Source organism: Camelina sativa, chromosome 20, assembly GCF_030686135.1.
Source record: "Camelina sativa cultivar CO46 ecotype springtype chromosome 20, ASM3068613v1".
NCBI classification, from domain to species: Eukaryota; Viridiplantae; Streptophyta; class Magnoliopsida; order Brassicales; family Brassicaceae; genus Camelina; species Camelina sativa.
The window spans coordinates 13,317,623-13,340,355 of NC_141899.1; the positions used below are offsets into that span (position 1 = coordinate 13,317,623).

A 22,733-nucleotide genomic window follows, 5' to 3' on the forward strand; every position below is an offset into this window, starting at 1 on the left:
ATTTACCTTTCCATTTAAAAAAATTTCCCAATTAAACAAAGTTGAAAGCAATGTTTTTAAACAAATTATTTAAATATGAGATGATCTATGTTTATATAGAAGTGGGTATTTACAAAATTTAGAATTAATAACTAACTGTATATTTTCTTTAATCCCTTTTTCTATATTTTTTTGTAGACTTAATAACTTAAAAATTAAAAATAAGTAAATAATACTATATTATAATTATTTTTAAAAAGTTGTATTTTTTTATAAATTCTGTAAGTTTTGATAATTATCTTTTTATATTATTAATATTTTTTTAAACAAATTTATTTTTTATAAATTCTGTAAGTTTTGATAATTATCTTTTTATATTATTAATATTTTTTAAAACAAAATATTTTATTTTTGTTGTAATCAAATTCCTTTTATAAAATATTAATTTTTACACATGTCAAAATCTGATATTGATAACTTAACACATGTCAAAATCTTGTTAATGACTAACTTTCAAAACCCAACTTTATATAATAAGACTAGTAATAGAAAAATAAAAAAATAGAGAGAAACCTGTAACACCCCAATTTCTTAACTCTAATTGGGCCGGGTTGTTTTGTTATTAAATCTAGCCCTTAAGACCTAATTAAGTTGATCAAAACGACAAGATTATATGTGTATTGTGTGTGTGCTCGTGGATACATAGGTACTAGATTAAAATCCGTGCTAGAGCACGGGTTGAAATTTAATTTATTTATATTGTATTTTTTATATAATATATAATTTATGTTATTGTTTTTAAAATTTTTTTTTTGGATAAAACATTATGCAATAAAATTATATGCTAAATATGTTGGCTTGAAAAAAACACTTATTTTGTTAGTTTTATATTGTTGATGATTCTAGATAAGTATCCGTGCTATAACACTGGTTAAATTTTATTTTGTAATCTATCTTGTAGCCCACTATATAACTTGTAACCAATCAATCTATCAATTTTGTAATCTATCTTTAGTTAACGTTGTGGTCTATCAATAAAATCTGTGGAAAATAAATCTGTAATATTGTGTTTAAATATCTTTGGAAACAACGTGATATAGGACTAAAATCTTCCAAAAATACAGTTTGGAATATCTATGATTTTATTTGTTACTATTAATATATCAATTATCAATTTGGAATATCTCAAATATTTAGGTGTAACCATTAATATTAATATATTAATTAATCTATAACTTATCTATAACCTATTTGTAACCATTTATTAAAAATATAAAGTCTACAAAAACTATGTTGTGTACTTCTCTTTTTTAAAAAAGAGGATGTCTACGCATCTATCGCCGTCGCTGTTTTTACAAAGGGAAGAGATCTTGAGCAAAACCCTAAGTCAATAAGAGTGAGATTGTTGTAGCCGTCGTGGTCCTCTACTGTTTCCGTGAGTCTCGTGGAGGAGAAGCGTGGGTAAAGGTCTGTTGTTCTCGTTGGTCTTCGTCGGTCACCACCGATCACCACCGATCGCCACCGTTGGTCAGTCAACCATCATCTTTCACCGGAGATGTTGTAACAGTTAAATTCACGATCAACAACAAATCAATTCACCAACGAACCGTAACCGTAACCAATCGATCCGATGTTCATAGAAAACACAGAATCGACATAGCTAGCTCTCAAGATGAGAGAAACCTAGCAAATACAAAACTATTTTTAGAGTTTTACAAGTTTTTCACAATTTCAGATTTTGCATAAATGAAGAAGACGATGAACAACTTCGTCTTAAAGTCTTTAGCAAGTTCAGCTTGTTCCAATCGCAGCCATCCACGTATTTTCCCTCACTTCCACCAATCACCATATCCCACGTGTCATCATATTTGATACATCCCATTTCCTGTATCAGATGTCACCCGCTGACACCGGAGCAGCCGTAGCCCATCGTCGAGGCCATTATAAGTATAAGGAAACCTAGATTTGTTTTATAACTTGGGCTGTAAGTTACTGACTGTTGTAGACCAAATCCTTGATTTGTTGCTTGCTTGTGATGTATGTTGCTGAGCCATGGGAATGAGGAAGTAGCCACCGTGTGACTAAACCGTCACGTGAAGCCTTCGAGGAGATCCGCCGAGAAAAGTTGGAGAGAGAGGTAAACGGCGAAGCTTAGTCTCGTGCATGTTTGTGTTGTGTTGTTTTGTTGATTATTGAACTGAAAACTAAACCAGCCTAAACCAAGAGATCCTTAGAGTAGTTTAATTCCCTGAACCGAGACTTAATTATCGTGAACGAAGGAAATGGTTTGTGGTGTGTGTGATTAGTGTTATATGGGATTGTCGAACCTGAAAGCATGTAATACGTGGTCACGTGAATTGGTTTATGGAGTTGGTGTAGCATTACGTCTTGTGGTGGTTAATATTAAATTGTTAGTTTTGGTTTAGTTTAATTATTAAATCATTCTAATTAATTTAATCGGAGGAATACCAGTTTATCAAGACTTAGAAGTTGGTTTGGATATTAGATTAAAGTCATGGATTATTGTTTGGAAATAATCATTGATCGGTTAATCTCAACCATTGCAGATTGAAGATTGTTGCTATTTCTAAACCGTGGATTCAATCAAATAGCTAAGGTGAGGGTGGTATTTGCGGATAACAGTAACCTCTTTCCTTATGTACTCTTCGATAGTTGCTGAGTATAGACTCAAGAATTGTTTGTTAATTGAATGTGTTTGCGTGGATTTGTGTGCAAGGTAAAGTAGGTTGTTAGTAACATGATATATGTGAAGCATATTAGCTACGTGATATGATGTTATGAATTAACTTATATATTATATTATAAATATAATTATGAACATACATGAGAATGAGAATGAGAAAAGAAAAGATACTTGAGGATGTTGGACTGTAATGGACCGACGGGTTCATTGCAGGTCATAAACCGCTGACGAGCAGTACGAGAAGAATCGAGCTATGGGCCGTGGTCTTCCAGGAATGGGGTTTGTGAGCCAGAAAAAGTTATAATGGCCAAACCTATAAGGAAAGTAAAACTTATTAAGTAATGTAAAGAAACGGAAATGTTTGAATGTGGTAGTTGCCACAGAAATGAATAAACTAAGATGAAAGTTATTGAGGAGAAATAAGATGTTTGCTTGTTTGTTTGATTTATAAACATTCTGAATCTATGCTAAGTAATAGTTGTTGATTATATTTGGAACGTGATTACTGTATGTCCAGTGGGCAGAGTTTGATCTCCTCACTGAGTAAACTTGTTTACTCACCCCTTCTTTCCTTTTTCCCAGGTTAGTAAGTTCAAGAGTTACAATTTGAAGTTTGTTCATTGGTGAATTTTAAAGAAAGTAACGTTTTTGGCCAGACTGGATGGATTACATGTTGTTCCGTCTTTTGCGATGGTACGGGTGTTACACTTGGTATCAGAGCCGGTTAAGGCCACTCCGGTGCTGACCCGGAGGGTCAAGATTTCAGAAAAATGATTTTTTTGTTTTAAAAAAAATGTTTTCAAAGAAAGTTTCCGGAAACGAGTTTTGTTTTGTATAAAGATTTTGAATTCACCAACAACAAACTTGTTCTTGACTTTCATTCTGTGAAAGTTAGTAGGATTCTAATCTTAATCTTGATTTTGTGGCGAGTGGAAATCAATCCTCAAAAGCAGTGTAAGAACCTGAAACCCAATTGCTCGTGAACCCAAAAAAAAGAGTGTGTGATGAATGTGTTTTAGAGGAAGGGTGAGGATTCAATACTGTGCGAGAGTACTACGGATAATTCTTCCAGTGGAAAAGGTTGGTGATGGAGAACACGAAGAATTGAACCATGTTTTAAGTTTGTGGGCTTGTTTGCTTTGATTAATATTGAGTTCTGCATTATTTCCTTGAGTGAATTGCGTGTTTGGTTCATTATTTTAGGGAGTTTTGATTGTATCTTTGAGTTTTTTTATAAATGAAATCTGAGGCCCCTTGTCTGTAAGCTTAAAGGAGTTGGTAAGAAGTTCCAAGTGAAGATCAGTTTGTCAGGATAGTCAAGAAAGTAAAGTAAAGATTTTAAGAGGGACGGAACACCCTAAGATATTTGTGGCGATATTAAAGTGACAAATAACGTGGGAAGGAGCCCTATATACTGTAGAGGAAAAAAAAAGAAAAAAAAAAAAGAAGTGTCGCGACAATGGAGATAGGCTGTTTATAACTTGAAGTTGTCTTAACCCAAATGGATAAGGGTATGGTGAAAATGGAGATTATTGGTGGATTGTTGCGGACGACTAGCACTAAGGAGGCAACTTTTGTAATTGTAGAGCAGAATGAGTCAAGACGAAAAATGTTGAAAAAAGTGGTTGATTCAATATTGGGGCTTTGGAGAGAGCTTTAGAAAATGATTGTTATTCTAAATGGAAAAAAAAAAAGGATTTGTAGAAGAGAAAAACACTAAGTGTACAACGTATGAAGTTTGATAGGTGGTATAGGATTCCACTAAGGATAGCTAAATGGAGATCACTAAGAACAATGAGGAGGCAACGAACATTAATTTGATTTGGTGTTTGAGTAATGCAGAATTGTCATTTTGTGGCGAATGAGGATTATATGGAAAGTACTACTTTGATAGGGATAAAAAAAAGATGGAAGTGTGAAATCCAAAAGGAACCAAAACCCTAAGAGAGTGTTAGGGTAAATTTAGCATTGGAAAACTTTCAAAGGGATGTCAACTTTACAAGGTTAGCGCAACGGAAGCTTGGTGGATCATTTAGCTCCGTATTGCACAAAACCGTAATGGTCATGGTGGATGGGTACACTTCAACATATTGTTTGACAATGTCGTATGTTGATGAAATGGTTATTTTCACAAGTCAAGGTAATGGAAAGACCTTTTGTTGGAAATTGGAGTATTCTATTTAAATTTTAGATCTTATTTGAAGGATGTGTATTATGTCTAAGCGATGGAAAGTTAAAGGAATTATGACACTTGACGTCCCATGTTGTAATACTGCTAAACATCGGAACTAATCGTAGTAATGGAAGAATTAGTTTTGTCTTGGTTAAAAAAAGCTGAAAATGAGAAGCATGAAGGGATTATTTCTAGTAAATGGAAACAAGAGTGGTTACAAGATAACCAAGTGAAAACTTGCGGTTCATTGGTGATCGGAAAAGTTTAGAAAGAAGTCAAAACAAACATATAGGAGAAGGACACTCCAAATTGGATTGGATAATCTAAAACGCTAAAGATCAAAGAGTAAGATACTCCTGAGTTGGGATGAAAATTAAGTGGGGGAGACATTAATACACAAATTCGAGGACGAATTTATTTTAAGTGGGGGAGAATTGTAACACCCCAATTTCTTAACTCTAATTGGGCCGGGTTGTTTTGTTATTAAATCTAGCCCTTAAGACCTAATTAAGTTGATCAAAACGACAAGATTATATGTGTATTGTGTGTGTGCTACGCATCTATCGCCGTCGCTGTTTTTACAAAGGGAAGAGATCTTGAGCAAAACCCTAAGTCAATAAGAGTGAGATTGTTGTAGCCGTCGTGGTCCTCTACTGTTTCCGTGAGTCTCGTGGAGGAGAAGCGTGGGTAAAGGTCTGTTGTTCTCGTTGGTCTTCGTCGGTCACCACCGATCACCACCGATCGCCACCATTGGTCAGTCAACCATCATCTTTCACCGGAGATGTCACCCGCTGACACCGGAGCAGCCGTAGCCCATCGTCGAGGCCATTATAAGTAAGGAAACCTAGATTTGTTTTATAACTTGGGCTGTAAGTTACTGACTGTTGTAGACCAAATCCTTGATTTGTTGCTTGCTTGTGATGTATGTTGCTGAGCCATGGGAATGAGGAAGTAGCCACCGTGTGACTAAACCGTCACATGAATCCTTCGAGGAGATCCGCCGAGAAAAGTTGGAGAGAGAGGTAAACGGCGAAGCTTAGTCTCGTGCATGTTTGTGTTGTGTTGTTTTGTTGATTATTGAACTGAAAACTAAACCAGCCTAAACCAAGAGATTCTTAGAGTAGTTTAATTCCCTGAACCGAGACTTAATTATCGTGAACGAAGGAAATGGTTTGTGGTGTGTGTGATTAGTGTTATATGGGATTGTCGAACCTGAAAGCATGTAATACGTGGTCACGTGAATTGGTTTATGGAGTTGGTGTAGCATTACGTCTTGTGGTGGTTAATATTAAATTGTTAGTTTTGGTTTAGTTTAATTATTAAATCATTTTAATTAATTTAATCGGAGGAATACCAGTTTATCAAGACTTAGAAGTTGGTTTGGATATTAGATTAAAGTTATGGATTATTGTTTGGAAATAATCATTGATCGGTTAATCTCAACCGTTGCAGATTGAAGATTGTTGCTATTTCTAAACCGTGGATTCAATCCAATAGCTAAGGTGAGGATGGTATTTGCGGATAACAGTAACCTCTTTCCTTATGTACTCTTCGATAGTTGCTGAGTATAAACTCAAGAATTGTTTGTTAATTGAATGTGTTTGCGTGGATTTGTGTGCAAGGTAAAGTAGGTTGTTAGTAACATGATATATGTGAAGCATATTAGCTACATGATATGATGTTATGAATTAACTTATATATTATATTATAAATATAATTATGAACATACATGAGAATGAGAATGAGAAAAGAAAAGATACTTGAGGATGTTGGACTGTAATGGACCGACGGGTTCATTGCAGGTCATAAACCGCTGACGAGCAGTACGGGAAGAATCGAGCTATGGGCCGTGGTCTTCCAGGAGTGGGGTTTGTGAGCCAGAAAAAGTGATAATGGCCAAACTTATAAGGAAAGTAAAACTTATTAAGTAATGTAAAGAAACGGAAATGTTTGAATGTGGTAGTTGCCACAGAAATGAATAAACTAAGATGAAAGTTATTGAGGAGAAATAAGATGTTTGCTTGTTTGTTTGATTGATAAACATTCTGAATCTAAGCTAAGTAATAGTTGTTGATTATATTTGGAACATGATTACTGTATGTCCAATGGGCAGAGTTTGATCTCCTCACTGAGTAAACTTGTTTATTCACCCCTTCTTTCCTTTTTCCCAGGTTAGTAAGTTTAAGAGTTACAGTTTGAAGTTTGTTCATTGGTGAATTTTAAAGAAAGTAACGTTTTTGGCCAGACCGGATGGATTACATGTTGTTCCGTCTTTTGCGATGGTACGGGTGTTACAAAACCGACATAACATCGCGATCCATCTGCGCATGGATGGACACAAAACCAAACCGATGTTGGGAAGCTCGTCTTCTCTATTTAATTAGCTCTCATTTTGCCCCTTTTCAATTTTATCATCCTTCCTAATTTTCAAAAACATTTTTTATCATCCTTCCTCCCCCCACACACATAGCTATTAATTATTATTATTCAAGATTTGAGAGAAGTGAAGAGGCGTATACAATCAAGAACACATAGAGAGAGATCGATATTCACACATTTCTCAGGTTAGTCCTACTGTTTTACTCGATTTTATCGTTGTTTCTTCGATCCATCCTCTGCCAAAATGCAGCTCTCTTGCTCTCTTGCCAAATTGCTGAGAAAAACTTTCTTATCTTTCCAATGGCTTTTTGTTTGGTGACATGATAAAAGATTATCCCATCTTGAGTTTTTTCTTCAATAACGAGTTCAAAATATGTCCTGTTCTTAAGGAATCTAGTTACAACTTACAAGATTTACCGTAATTCGGTTAAATGTTAAAAAAATCAAACCAAACCATGACTCAAACCGGCTATATTGAGTAGATCTATGACTCAAACCGGCTATATTGAGTAGAACTATGACTCAAACCACCAAATGATCATGACCATTTATTTTGGAAGTGGTTTTATTTTGGTTTCGGTTCGATTTTTATTTCAGATTAACAAATTGGGACCATATTCGGTTTAGTTCAATCATTTTAAAGAGGGTAAACTATGCGGTCAAGCTTTCGTACCAGGATATCTTCTTATTAGGGTTGGTGGGTGGGGTGTATAAAACTCGTCGGAAGATTTTTGCCATTAACATGTTTTGAGTTTTGCGTTTGGGCTTTGATAGACATTTTTTTTTTTTGTGTGTTTACGGTCAAAGGAGTTAAGTTGATGACAAAAATTGATTTCTTACTGAAAACACGTAAATATATTTAAGTCAATACTTGCAAAGTTGCAAGTTGTTTTTCATTGACTATTTAAAATACTTGAGTTTATAATTAACTAGAATTTATACCCGCGCATGCGCGGGATTTTGTTTTAAATTTTTTTTCTATTAATATCAATTCTTCAGCTCAAATATAATCATTCAAAGTTTTGAGGGTAAATCGTTATAAATATATGTCATGTAGTAATATTAGGATAAATAAACGATATTGATGACTACTTCAAGATCTTTTATCATTAAAAGAGTATATTTCTTATTTATATTTTATTAAAACATTTTTTAAAGGTTTTGATACTGATCCATTTGTTGATCTAATTGTATATATTATTTATGATTAGATGTTGATACTAACATAACAATGATAACATTACTATGTATAAATTTAAATATACAGAATCTCATGAATATTGTTTAGCGTAAAGGTAAAATATAATATCATATCGTTATAACATCTTTACCGAGCTTGCTTTACCCATCGAAATAATTGCAACGTCTCATAAACAACCAATTCATGAATGTGCCTATCTTATCCCACTTTTCATGATTATATGGTTAAACTGTTAAACTCGACTTGGAATGATAATCTATTTATTAATGTATGTCATTTTTTTTTATAAACTCATTTGTTTCACACAATTAATGAGTTATCAGAGATTTTAATTTAGTCATGTGAAGTTGTGTATTATTATCTTTCCAAGTTTTATTAATTTATTTTCAAACACTTTTAACTATAATTCTTTCATCATTATTAATGATGCAGTTCTTTTGAAATCTACTTTTTTCTACCTTCTATTGGCTCATATATAACACATATTAGACTGTAAAATGATTTTCAAGAAAAATTATAACTATTTTTTTTTTCAATACTTAAATTTGGATTAAAAGCATTTGATTCAATTTATGAAATATCAAATTTGTTTTTCTTTTTGATCATGTTATAAAATAATATTTCACTTTTAATTTTATTTTTCCTGTTTAAAATCTTATAAATAAAATTACATAATTTTTTTTATCCTACCATAATTTTAAATATTACTTCCATTCTAAAACTCAATAATATATAATTACATTTAAAAAAATATTCTCCCATAAATTTAAAATTTACTTTTATTCTAAAACTCAATAATACGCAATTACATTTTTTTTATTCTACCATAAACTTAAAATTTACTTCCATTCTAAAACTCAATAATACATTTGAAATTTTAAATTATGATGAGTTTAATAGAAAATTTTAATTATATTATTACCGCTAATAAAAAATTATAGTGTTATTTTCTTATTTTAACATTTTATTTATTTTACATAATTTTATTTATTATTTAATCTTTTTATTAATTATAATTAACATAAATATGCACTAAATAAATATTTTAAATTTATTTTAAAGTAAAACAAAATATTGCTTAGGTGGATGTTTTTTTAGCTAGAAATAATGATATATAAGTACAATATCAATGGAGATTCTAGTCATAATTCTTGTCTTCTTGACCTAGGAAAACATTTTATTTGTCTCTTATAATTATGTGTCTTAACCATATGATGCACATATATGTAAAAGAACTAAGCATAAACGATACTTGAAAGAAAGTTAGGTACGAATAGATAATAATATTATTCCAAATTGAGTGTTTTACTTCATATATATATATATATCAGGTAGATGCTCTATTCTTTTCTTTCTTTTTTACTTTTTTTTTTATGGTTGAATAATAAAATTAGAGTCTCGTTAATCCCTATTTTGTTTGCTCCTTGCTTAATGCTTTTTTGAATTATGATCGAGGGGTAGATGTTCTCTATAGATAGAATATTTGATTTTGGAACAACATAATTAGCTATTACAAACGAAGCTGTTGCACTGGTGACAGAAGACATGAAAGGATGTGTGAAAGTTTAGAGGAGTGGAGAAATTAAAATTGAATGGTATGCATTATAACATCGGATGGTGAAACGACATGGATCGAGAGTTATGGAGGAGAGAAACGTGTGAAGGTGGACCGTCCTTCACACTATCGTCGCTAAACTTTATCATGTTGAATCAATATGATTTAGATATAGTGCTGGGTCTAGACACTTTGGATGAAATAGTGTTGGGCCTACAGAATTTGGATGAAATCTAATGGATCAATTTATCATTTTTGTAATTGTTTATTAATCTGTAAGGCCCACAAAATTAAAGAAGAATAAGCAGACGTGGCAGCACCAGGAATAAGTAAAATTAACTTTATATATATAGATTAATACCCAAACGTCAATTTTTTTTTGCTGCATGGCCGGTTTGGTTTAAGCAACAAAACCTTGAACCTTTTCAAGTATTGACTTAAATATATTTACGTGTTTTCAGTAAGAAATCAATTTTTGTCGAGATGAAAACCGGTCATGATCATTTGGTGGCTCCACACAAAGGAAAACAAAATTTGGCCCACAAAATTGTCTGAATTTTTTCTTTTTAATTATTTACATAAAAGAATTGTGATAGAAAATCTCTACACAGTCTACACCACCACCTCTCCCTTTAGGCATATATACTACTGTATGTTACTAATGCATGGTTCTTTTGGTATTTTAATTAACCTTGAAAAGAATTACTAAATTTGAGGTTCCTAGTCGTCCAAGCTTTGCTTGCATATGGATCGCGGACCGGCTTTTGTGTATATGGTTTAAAAAAAAAACTGATTTCACTTAGCTATGTTTGGGTAAATCATAAATCTACTCTAAAAAGACAGAACAAATCATAAATCTACTCTAAACCATTTTCGTTTAAACATTTTGATGAAACGCATACAATTTCCTACAATTATTGAATAAAGTAGCAAAAAGTTGTCTTATACTCGTGATTTTCAATAAAGTATCACTTTGTGTTATTGCAATAAATGGGGTCCCGCTCAGATTGGAACTCTTCTCTATTCATATTCGTCAAAAATCCATTACTATAAACGCTTTTGGTCGCTTGAATGTGTTCTTGTGATTGTGTTGGACAAATATAGGTGCAAATTTATTTAAAGAAATAGCTATTTACTATAACAACATTGACTGATTCATGCACACGTATACGTGGAGCAACATCGATTAAGATTTGATCCGGTATTTGGATTTATGCGTTATCTATACATATACATATATCATAGTAGACTTTGATAAGTTATCTCTGTTATTAGGAATATAATAAGTAGGACTATACAAATCTCTCTCTTATCTGTACACCTAGACATACGTCATTGATTACCTTGGCTATTACGGCGAGTTGCCTAGCATCTTCTACGACTTATATAGTTATATGACTTTTGGTTATCATTTGTTTATTTGAATCATTACTAAATTATAGATTAAACAAGGCAAAGGCTGTTTTGATTCTAGTTTTTGGCTATTTCGGTTAATGAATAATGTATGGGGAGAGCTTAATGTAGCTGTTGTGAAAGCTACAGTACAACTATCTTTATTATAATGGGTAACTTGGCCAACTACATCTTAGGGCATGTTTATCGGGGGTTCATAAAGGGGTTCATAGAGGAGTTGTTAGTATTTTGAAGGAAAAAAAATAATTCAGAAGAAAATAAAAAATCTAAGGGAGCCTCTTATATAGTATACCCAAATCTAATCTAAGAGATCATACGTGTCAGATTTCTATTGGTCAAACAGAATATTACAATTAATCTTTTTTCCATTTATGATTTGTGTTTCTATTTTTAATATGCTTTTATGTTTTGTAGGTTTAAAATTAATTAAATGCAATATTTTCAAATGAGTATTAAAATTAATCATTCTCTCCATTTATAAATTGCACTGTAATATGTATTAATGTTTTTATTATGTTTTGTATGTTTGAAAATTAATTAAAATACAATATTTTCTAATTTTATAAAATCTTAAATGTTTACACATTTATACCACTTCTATTCTATTTAAAACTTTTAAATTTTAAAAAACAGTTTTTTTCAAAAATAAGAGACCCAAAATAAAAATCTACCAATAAAAGACAAAATTTTATCTAAGAGATTATACATTCTTATATTCCAAACAGTACATAATTAATTCATAATAAATTTAAGAACTCTCTTACTTACTTAAAGACTACCGATAAACTTGGTCTTATGCATTTATTATTACTTTTTTTTTTTTTTGGGCAACCTGCATTTATTATTACTTTAAAACTATAAACCAATGACATAATCGTCCGTATATAGCCGTCGACTTCTTTTGTGTCTTTGTATATTACTAAAATAAATTTGCACAAACGTCTTTTTCAAACTTTTAATATCAGTTTTTTTGTCAAACTCTAATAAGTTTTCAGATTTGATAAATTCGGTTAGAGATTACCACGATAGTTTTAATGATATTCAAATAATACATATACAGACATTGAGGCATACATAAACTTGGGCATACGTTAGTGTTTATGTAGGTTTTTATTATGTCGTGTACATGTAAACCCCGTGATATATTCTTTATTTCGTTTTCGACGTAAATTCTGAATTTCGTTACGAACGGTAACCTAGTGTTGAGTTTGTCAAAGAAAAAAAAAAACCAATTCGTGTAGAGTTTGCCAAGAAAAGTCAACAACGTGGCAAAATAAGCAATTTACACTATAGTTAATTGCACTCGGATTTAATTGGTTTGTTCTTGGACTTTTTGTTTTTGTTTTTTTGGGTAGAAGAACCAGCGAAAATGAAAGTATAATTAGACCGATTATCTACGTGTGGCTGTAGAGTGAGAAAAGCAAAGACCACTAACAGTTGAGAGAAGGAACGTGTGGTTGTATGGGCTGCTCTGTCTCGAAGAAGAAGAAGAAGAATGCAATGCGCCCGCCGGGATATGAGGATCCCGACCTTCTTGCCTCCGTTACACCATGTCAGTTTTTTAATCTTTAAAGCTTCTTAGTATCATAATTTCAAAAATGTTAAAAAAAGGGTTCTAGAATTTGGAAAAACAAAACTCTAATTGTATTTTACTTTTAATATTGGGAGGGACAATAGTTATGGTAGCAGAAGTGGAAGCTTTGTATGAACTGTTCAAGAAGCTAAGCAGCTCAATTATCGATGACGGTCTTATTCATAAGGTTTCTTCTTTCGTTCTAAAAGTGATCATACATAAACTGCAATTAGGCAATCTATATGGCTTAATTAAAGTTTAAAAGTGTGATGTCGCAGGAAGAGTTTCAGCTGGCTTTGTTCAGAAATAGGAACCGGAGGAATCTCTTCGCTGATCGGGTATGTTGTACATTACGTTATTTATCTACCTACACTATAGAAAACATATGTGTATATTTTATATAAAGTTCTGTTTTACAATATGTTATATATGTTAGGAGCGTAAAAATCGAATTGAGAAAATATGCGAATTATATTTAAATTAACGAAATCAGAAATGAATTACAACAGCATAATATAAAGCAGTAAACAAATCACGGAGGCAAGATATGATATGTCTTTCCTTAATTCAATAAATCGGCCGTAAATGCTTTCGGACAATCACGATTTATGAATCCCAGGATACAACCGATCACGAACTATTATCGTAGCACACCAGTAATAGAACTCAAGAAAACAGATATAAGTTATACTCTTGAGACTACTAAACTAAGAACTTACTTGGACTAAGCAAGGGAAAGGGAGAGAGATCTTCAGAGGAAGGAGTGTTTATGTTTTTTGTGTGTGAAAAATTATGAGAGGTTATGCCTCTATATATAGTGGAAGGAGGGAGCTCTCAAGAAAATATTCAGTGAATATTCTCGGAGTGCTGTCCAAGTTTGCTTGGAGTTCACACTAAGTCTTTCCAAAAAATTAAATGAGCCTACAGCAGTCTCAAGAGCCAAAAAGCCCAAAAGCCCAAAAGCCCAAGAGACCACAGCCCGCATCCACGACCAGCCCGGCCCAGCCCGCCCCGCGTCCGGCCCATCCCGCATCCGTGCTCGGCCCGGTTCGGTTCGGTTCGCGTGTGGGAACCTTCCCTCTTCTTTCTACACACTTTTGAAACTAGAAGAGTGTGAAACTATATATATATATGAGTGAAAAATCAATCATATTTCCGATGTGGGATATTTCCCAAACCATCCCAAGTAGCTCACTTCACACTCTTATTTCTCATTCAAATCAACTCCGTTTTGGACGTATGAGTATACCATCTTGTAGTACTCGTTACCAGCTTTCCATTGCACTATCGACCAGACAATTCCGATCAGCCATTTGGCCGGAATTTGGCCGGAAAGTCGCCGGAAAGTCATTGTCCCAAAACCTGCAATTTTCTGAAACTTGTTTCTAAAAATTCAGTTCCAACAATATATACGCAGATATATGATGTATTTGATGTGAAGCGAAATGGAGTGATCAAGTTCGGGGAATTTGTCCGGTCTTTCGGTGTTTTTCATCCAAGCGCACCGGTCCATGACAAAATCAAATGTAATTCTTCTAACCCCAAGAATAGTTCTTCACATTCATTCTGTGTTTTAGTACTCTATTATTTTATTATTAAGTTATCTGAAACTGAATTTTTTCATGAATTTGCAGTTGCTTTTAAATTATACGATTTACGACAAACTGGATTCATCGAGCGAGAAGAAGTGAGTCCATTTATTTTTCGGTACCCGCCAGCTTAAATAGTTTTGACCCTAATAACTTTGTGTGTGGTCTTGATCTAACATGTAAACCATAATGGCCAAAATTGTGTTTTGATTAGTTGAAAGAGATGGTTATTGCGCTACTTCATGAATCTGAACTAGTTGTTTCCGAAGATATGATCGAAGTAATGGTAGATAAGGTAACCCATCACTTCCACACCGTTGCAAATATGTTTATAATCATCTTAGATTCTAAATATAATATTGAAGAATATAATCTTGATGATAAACAATCTATAAGGAAATGGTGGTATATGTTTTGCAGGCTTTTGTTCAAGCAGACAGTAAAAACGACGGAAGAATTGATATAGATGAATGGACAGATTTTGTATCCTTGAATCCGTCGCTCATCAAGAACATGACTTTGCCATATCTAAAGTGACTTTATATTAACTCTTACTAATTTATAATGGTTAAGAGTCTAATCTCATATGTTTCAACGATCATGACCAACGTTGAACCAAACCGACCTATTTGATGAAAGTCAAAATGATTGATCATATACAATTCTTGGTAAAACTGTAGGGACATAAAGGGAACTTTTCCAAGTTTTGTTTCATCTTGTGAAGACGAAGACTTGGAGTTGCAAAAGCTATATTTCTAAGATAATCCATGCAAGGAAGATAAAAGGCCATCCTTGTCTCCTTCGTCACTGTTTTTTCATTTTACATTTCACATTTTTGTACAAAATCTTAGATAAGATGATAGATATATATAAGTTAGAATTTGAAAATGGCTGTTTAGGCAGGTCTTGGTAAGGATCTTGGACTTGCCTTGTGTATATGCATACTATGCTAGATTTAGTACTACCGACTACGTTTTATGTTGAACAAGTGATTCTTCCAATTCACATATAGAATTGCTCCTAAGTAATTCTTCCAATTCACATATAGAATTGCTCCACGTGATTCTTCCAATTCACATTTAAAGTAAAATCTTATTATATAAACCTTAGTTTTCAAAGTTAGTAATTCATATAATCGCGACAAGTATATAGATAATATATTGACATAAGAAAATTTTATTTAATAATTATAGGAAAATTAAAAAAAAATCTTAAAAATAAAAGATAACAATTAATATTTTTGAAAGTATATAAAACCAAAAATAATCTATTACTAGGATATATCTCGTGCTTAGAGCACGGATCAACATTTAAAAAAAAAAATTATAATATAATAATAAAAATTATTGTTTTTTTTTCTTAAATATTTTGTTTGAGATAATATTTATTTTAAATTGTTATGTAAATCTATTAGTCTATCTATTAGTCTATTTGAATAATAATTATTTTAGAATATTATATTATTTTATTTTTGACGTATTATTACAGTTTTATATTGTTTGTTTGTTGTATTTGCATCATTATTTTGTGAAATATAAAATAGTAATTTTAATATTATAATTGTGAGCAAATAAAAATTATAAATTTATCATTTATATAAATTTAATTTTACCAACCTGCCAATGTGGAAACTAAAACACACATTTTCATGCAATGAGTAATATATCTTCGTTTTAAAAAATTCAAATCACAACATATGCAGAGAAATATGCATTTTAAATTATAAGTATTATATGAAAATTCCAAACAATTTGTAAATAAAATAAAATAAAGATGATAGGAGAATCATAATTTGAAAACTTAACAAAATCATTGAATTTAGTTATTAAAAATAATTGTATTATATACTTGGATATAAAATCTTAGTTTTTAAAATTCTGATTGGTTTATATATATTTTTTTTAAAAAAATAATTAGTAATTTCGTCCATAATTTATTAGAGAGAGAAAATATATTTTTTAGATTTTTTAATATTTGATCTGTGAGTGTTTTTTTTTTAATTAATTATATTTATTTAAATTAGTTGTTTAATTATTTTTTCTAATGGCAATTGAATGTAATTTTTATACATTTTAAGGTTAGTTTCATATTTGTACTTCTCAATTAATATAGTAGGATATCACTAATTCTAATAGGAAAGTTATCTATTAAATTACTAATTTCAATAGGAAAATATAGCAATTAATAAGGAAAATATAAGCAATTAATAAGGAAAATATTTGCAATTGAATTGCAATTATAATTTATTATAATCATATAGTAAAAATAAATTTATACAGAAAAGTGATTAAAGTATGAAAAAGTTTAATGTTGTTTAAATTAGTGATTAACATAATGTAAGAAAAATAAGATAGTCAAAATAAGAAATTAATGTAATTTTCTTAAGTTTTTCAATCGGTGAATGATTTGATAGCATATTCAATACTATGTTATTATATAAATCTTGGTTTTCAAAGTTAGTAACTCATGTGATTGCGATACGTGTCAATTTAACAATTAAAGATTTAGTCATGTGTTATACAAAAACTTTTTTTTAACATATTTGTAAATTATAAGAAATTAAAAATTTAAGCAATTTAATTTGAACTGGACAATTATAGAAAAGCTTTTTGTTGCGTTTGTTTAGTTGGGTGTATGAAAGTTAATGATATCATAGTATTTTATGCGTATTTGCTCTATAATAATTTAGGTATTTCTTTATTCATTTTACTCAGGTTCAGTTTGCTACATTCTTTTTGACCCTTACTTCATCGATCTTCAGCTATAAATACATGTATGTTTTAGGGAAAAAACCATCAATCATAAATTTCTCTATAGTAGTAGTGTCTTATTCCCAAATCAACACGAAAAGATGTTCAGATTCATCAAGACGAAGTTGCAAATAAAACACAACTCTGGCGGCTCAAGATCCACCGGGGGATCTTCTCTACCACCTCTATCGAAGTTCGTACTTTTTTGCTGATTCTATGGTTTATGTTGTTTGGATCATTAGTTATGATTGGAATTAATACTGGATATTATTGATGTTATTGGCTATATTATTTTATTGGATTATTATTGGATATTAACTGATATTGGTTATTGGTTTATTGGTTTTATTATTTCTGCTGTTTGGTGTAATTGTGGTTAGATGGCTAGTGGGTATGGGACCACTAGCTTAGTTGTTTATTATCATATTATATTAATATATTTATTATTTCTTATTTTTGAAAAAATGGGTTGGATCGTTTCATTTTGGTATCAGAGCCCTTACGGTTCTAGGTTTGGGTTCGCTAGGTTTCTGTTGTGATGTTTTGGATTGCATGCTTTGATTGATTATGTGAGTTAGTCAATTGTGTGTGGCATGGAGTCCTAGAACATCCTCTTCGAGCCTTCAATGAGATTCCACGATGTGTTATTGTTATGTTTCGTTGAGTGGTATTGATTTGTTTTATGCTTGTTAGCCTCTGTTCTTGGAAGATCAGTGGTTAAGGTGTTTGAGTTGTTGGTCGTGGACGGGGACGTGGTCTTGGTCATTGTCGGGTGGGTCCCGAGGCCAGCGAGTGTGTGGTCCAGAGTTCCACGAGGAGGTACGTCAGAGGATCGCAAGCGTATCAGGAGGGACTAGAGGGGGTTAGCTGGTGAGCGTGCCGGGGGTGCTGGGAACCCAGGTGTGGGGTTGCAGCAGGTGGAGCCCAGGGTCGAGATGATCGCTTGGCGGATCTGTTGGCGTTATGTTGGAGCGGTTAACGAGAGGGGTACCATAGTAGGCTCTAGTTGTGCCGCATGTGGCGGAGTGCAGCCGAGGGCTGCGGATGTTGAGGACTTTCCACCTTATGTTAAGAGGATGGAGCGGTTGTAGATGACCGGTATGAGATTATTCTCAATGGGTATCAGACCTAGAGAGGCGGATAGGTGGATATATGCAGTTGGAGCAGATATTTCTCTGTTTGGGGGTTAATCCAGTTGGATATTAGAAGTTTAGTGGGCAGGTGTAACATTGCAATGTTATACTCGGACCACAGGAGGTACTTTGTGTCGAGAGATGTTTATAGTCGTTAAGGATTGTTGCTCCTAAGGGGATGGTGATTCCCCTGAATACCGATAGCTCGAGGGGCTGAGGGCTCCGAGAGTGGCAGAGGGGATGATGTTCCCCTGAGGGGATGCATAGTTCCCCTGATACCGAGATCTTGAGGATTGTGGTCCAAGAGTGAGATGGTATAACTCAAAGATGCTGGTATGAGAGTGAGATCGGTATGGCTCAAAGGTTGCAACCTAAGAGAGGAAGAGTTGGGAGCAAGCAATGTATAGAACGTGAGTATGAACATAACAACGGAATATAGACCTCGAGAGATTGGCGGTTGTTTAATCTCAGGTTTTAGATGTGTTGACCAATGGGTCAGGGTTTTATGAACCAGAGTGGTCAAGAATGTGTGGTTGATCTGCCAGGATTGAGTGGCCGGTGGTGCTGGAGTCCCGGGAAGGAGAGCTGCAGCAGATATGAGCCGGTAAGGGCATGGTTGCCAGGTACATAAGATTCACGAGAAGCCTTCATGGCAGGATCAACTATCGTTGCGACGATGGTGGATGAAGTTCATTGGAGATGGACAGGGTTACTAGATTTAAGGTTTTGGTAAGCTTGCTGGGGGGGAAACAAGTCAAGTAGGTTAAGTTGGCGGTCTGCAAAGCATTTGATACGGTGAATCAAAATATGCGAACGTATGGTACTTGTTTGTTTTATTGCGCTCGTATTGATGATTTGCTGTGGAGAATAGCTAAGCGGAAAGCTAAGTTTGGATTAATCTATCTTGTGGAAGTTTCCCTAACTGGCAAGTTACTAGAGGTTCTTGGACAAACAAGAGGGTTGATATTCAGGTGGCGGCGAGTTGATGTCGGCATACTTGAGTATTTGTTTAGTTAAGCTGAGGAAGTAACTAGAGGATTTATGGAGTAAGGGATTCATACGTTCTAGTGTATCACTGTGGAGAACACCGGTGTTATTTGTTAAGAAGAAGGATGGGAGTTTCCGCTTGTGTATTGACTAACGGGGTTTGAACCAGGTCACTGTCAAGAACAAGCACCCTCTTCCGAGGATTGGTGAGTTGTTGGATCAGCTGAGAGGTGCTACTTGGTTCTCCAAGGTAAATCTGACGTCGGGTTATCATCATATACCAGTAGATGAAGCAGAAGACAGCTTTCAGGACGAGGTATCGGGTTAACTAACGCGCCAGCAGCGTTTATGAGATTGATGAACAGTGTTTTTCAGGAGTTTCTGGACGTGTCTGTCATCATTTTCGTCGACGATATCCTGGTATTTTCTAAGAGTCCTGAGGAGCATGCAGTGAATTTGAGGGCAGTTCTGGAGAAGCTGCGGGAGCAGAAGTTGTTTGCTAAGTTGAGCAAGTGTAGTTTTTTGCCCTGAAGATTTTGAGATCTTATCTTTATGGTGCAAAGGTACATGTGTTGACAGATCATAAGAGTCTGAAGTATATATTCACTCAGCCTAAGTTGAATTTGAGGTAGAGGCGGTGGATGAAACTTGTGGCAGATTATGATTTGGAGATAGCTTATCATCCTGGTAAGGCTAACTCGGTTGCAGATGCTCTGAGTCGTAAGAGGGTAGCTTCGGCTCAGGAGCAGGAGATGGAGTCTCTTGGTAGGAGAGATCGGTGCGTTGAGTTTGTGTGCTGTTTCACAAGAACCGTTGGGTTTGGAAGCAGTTGATAGAGCAGATCTTCTGAGTAAGGTGCGGTTGGCTCAGGAGAAAGACTTTGGGCTGGTGAATGTCTCAAACGATGTTGACTCAGAGTATCAGGTCTCAGATAATGGAACTATCTTGGTGCACGGTCGGGTTTGTGTGCCCAAGGATGAGGAGTTGAGGCAGGAGATTCTGAGAGAGGCTCATGCGAGCAAGTTTTTTGTTCATCCAGGAGCGACTAAGATGTACCGTGATCTCAAGAGGTACTATCACTGGGTCGGGATGAAGAAGGATGTAGCTGGTTGGGTCGCGAGGTGCGATGTGTGTCTGCTAGTGAAGGCTGAGCATCAGGTTCCTGGCGGTTTACTGAAGAGCCTACCCATTCCTGAGTGGAAGTGGGATATGATCACTATAGATTTTGTGGTAGGAATTGCCAGTGTCACGGACCTTTGATGCTATTTGAGTCATTGTGGACCGGTTGACTAAGTCAGCACATTTTCTGGCCATTAAGAAGACTGATGGAGCAGCGGTCTTGGCTAAGAAGTACGTGAGGGAGATAGTCAGATTGCATGGGGTGCCAATGAGCATTGTGTCTGACAAAGATTCTAAGTTCACTTCGGTGTTCTGGAAGGCATTTCAGGCAGAGATGGGCACTAAGGTGCATATGAGTACAACTTATCATCCCCAGACAGATGGACAGTCAGAGAGGACGATCCAGTCGCTAGAGGATTTGCTGAGGATGTGTGTGCTGGATTGGGGTGGCCATTGGGAAGATCACCTGAACCTGGTATAGTTTTCTTACAACAACAATTATCAGGCGAGTATTAAGATGGCTCGTTATGAGGCTTTGTATGGGAGACCATGTCGTACACCATTATGCTGGACTCAGGTGGGGGAGAGGAGCATGTTTGGTGCTAGTTTTATTCAGGAGACCTCAGAGAAGATTCGGGTTCTAAAGCTGAACATGAAGGAGGCTCATGATAGACAGGGGAGTTATGCTGATAGGAGGAGGAGAGATCTTGAGTTTCAGGTAGGAGACAGAGTGTACCTCAAGATGGCCATGTTACGGGGTCCAAACAGGTCATTGTCAGAGACTAAGTTGAGTCCGAGGTATATGGGTCCATTCAGAGTGATTGAGCGGGTTGGACCAGTGGCATATAGACTGGAGTTACTTGAGGTTATACGTGCATTCCATAAGGTTTTCCATGTGTCTATGTTGCGGAAGTGTCTCCGTGAGGGTGAGCAGGTGTTAGCTAAGATCCCGTCAGCCTAACATGACATTGGAGGCGAGACTAGTGAGGGTTCTCGAGAGGAGGATCAAGGAACTTCAGAAGAAGAAGATCCTTTGATGAGAGTCCTGTGGGACTGTGATGGTGTTGAGGAGCAGACTTGGGAGCCTGAGGCGAAGATGAAGGCAAGATTCAAGAAGTGGTATGAGAAGCAAGCCGCAACTGGAGCTTGTTTAGCTTGGTCCCATCTGTAATCCGTGGCTAGAGCGGGAATGGAATATTCCAGCCCATCTCTCTTGTTTACTCGGTCACTTGGGGTGGTTGGTTGTGCGACTCAGTAACAAGATGAGGTGGTGCTCGGGGTACAAAGTTTCCGTGAGGTGGAGTTTTTGGAGGAAAGTTTCCTGAAATAGAAGTTTCCAAAAGTGGAAAGTTTTCAAAAATGGAAAGTGCTTAATATGGAAAGTTTTACGGAAGTTGGAATTTTTCCATTTTAGCGGTGGAGAGCCTTGGAGGGGCTTGTGTGGCCTTAGTGGCGGACTTTCGAGTCAGTGTGCCGTGTGTGGCGGTCTTTTTAGACATTGTGTGGCCTTTGTGGCAAGCTGTTTAGCCATTGTGTGGCCTTTGTGGTGGGCTGTTTAGCCAATGTGTGGCCTTTGTGGCGGGCTGTTTAGCCGATTGTTTGGCCTTTGTGGCGGGCTGTTTAGCCAATTGTTTGGCCTTTGTGGCATGCTGTTTAGCCAGAGTGTCTTTGTGACGGTCCTTCGGGACAGATGGTCTTTGTGACGGTCCTTCGGGACAGATGGTCTTTGTGACGGTCCTTCGGGATGAGTGGCCTTGGTGGCGGTCCTCTTTAGGACATTTGTTTGGCCTTGGTGGCGGTCCTCTTTAGGACATTTGTTTGGCCTTGGTTGACGGTCCTCTTTAGCACATTTGTTTGGCCTTGGTGGCGGTCCTCATAAGGACATTTGTTTGGCCTTGGTGGCGGTCCTCTTTAGGACATTTGTTTGGCCTTTGTGGCGGCCCTTGTGGCATGTATATGATCCTTGTGTGGTCATGAGGTATTCCAGTGAGGGAATATGTGGTTGGTAGGACATTGAGATGTTTTACGCGAACCACGGGAAGGAAACCTGGATAGGGATAGGACTCAGACGTGTTCAGAATTGTTTGCTCGCGGCTCTTAGGGGACTTAGGTTCTCCTAGTACTGCCATACTCCGAGACTTTGTGGCTTGGGAATATGGTTTGTATATCGACTTCGGA

General features: G+C 35.0%; 1 protein-coding gene across 1 annotated transcript; it reads left to right on the forward strand.

Moving 5' to 3' along the window:
* Positions 1 to 12,437: 12,437 nt before the first annotated feature.
* Positions 12,438 to 15,551, forward strand: LOC104770747 (calcineurin B-like protein 4). Its single transcript, XM_087506640.1, has 9 exons — positions 12,438 to 12,720; positions 12,815 to 12,956; positions 13,082 to 13,164; positions 13,256 to 13,315; positions 14,395 to 14,503; positions 14,612 to 14,664; positions 14,781 to 14,861; positions 14,987 to 15,099; positions 15,247 to 15,551. Exons 2-9 carry the CDS (start codon positions 12,866 to 12,868, stop codon positions 15,323 to 15,325), a joined length of 669 nt encoding a protein of 222 aa, XP_087362766.1. The 5' UTR covers positions 12,438 to 12,720; positions 12,815 to 12,865; the 3' UTR covers positions 15,326 to 15,551.
* The last annotated feature ends 7,182 nt before the right edge of the window (positions 15,552 to 22,733 follow it).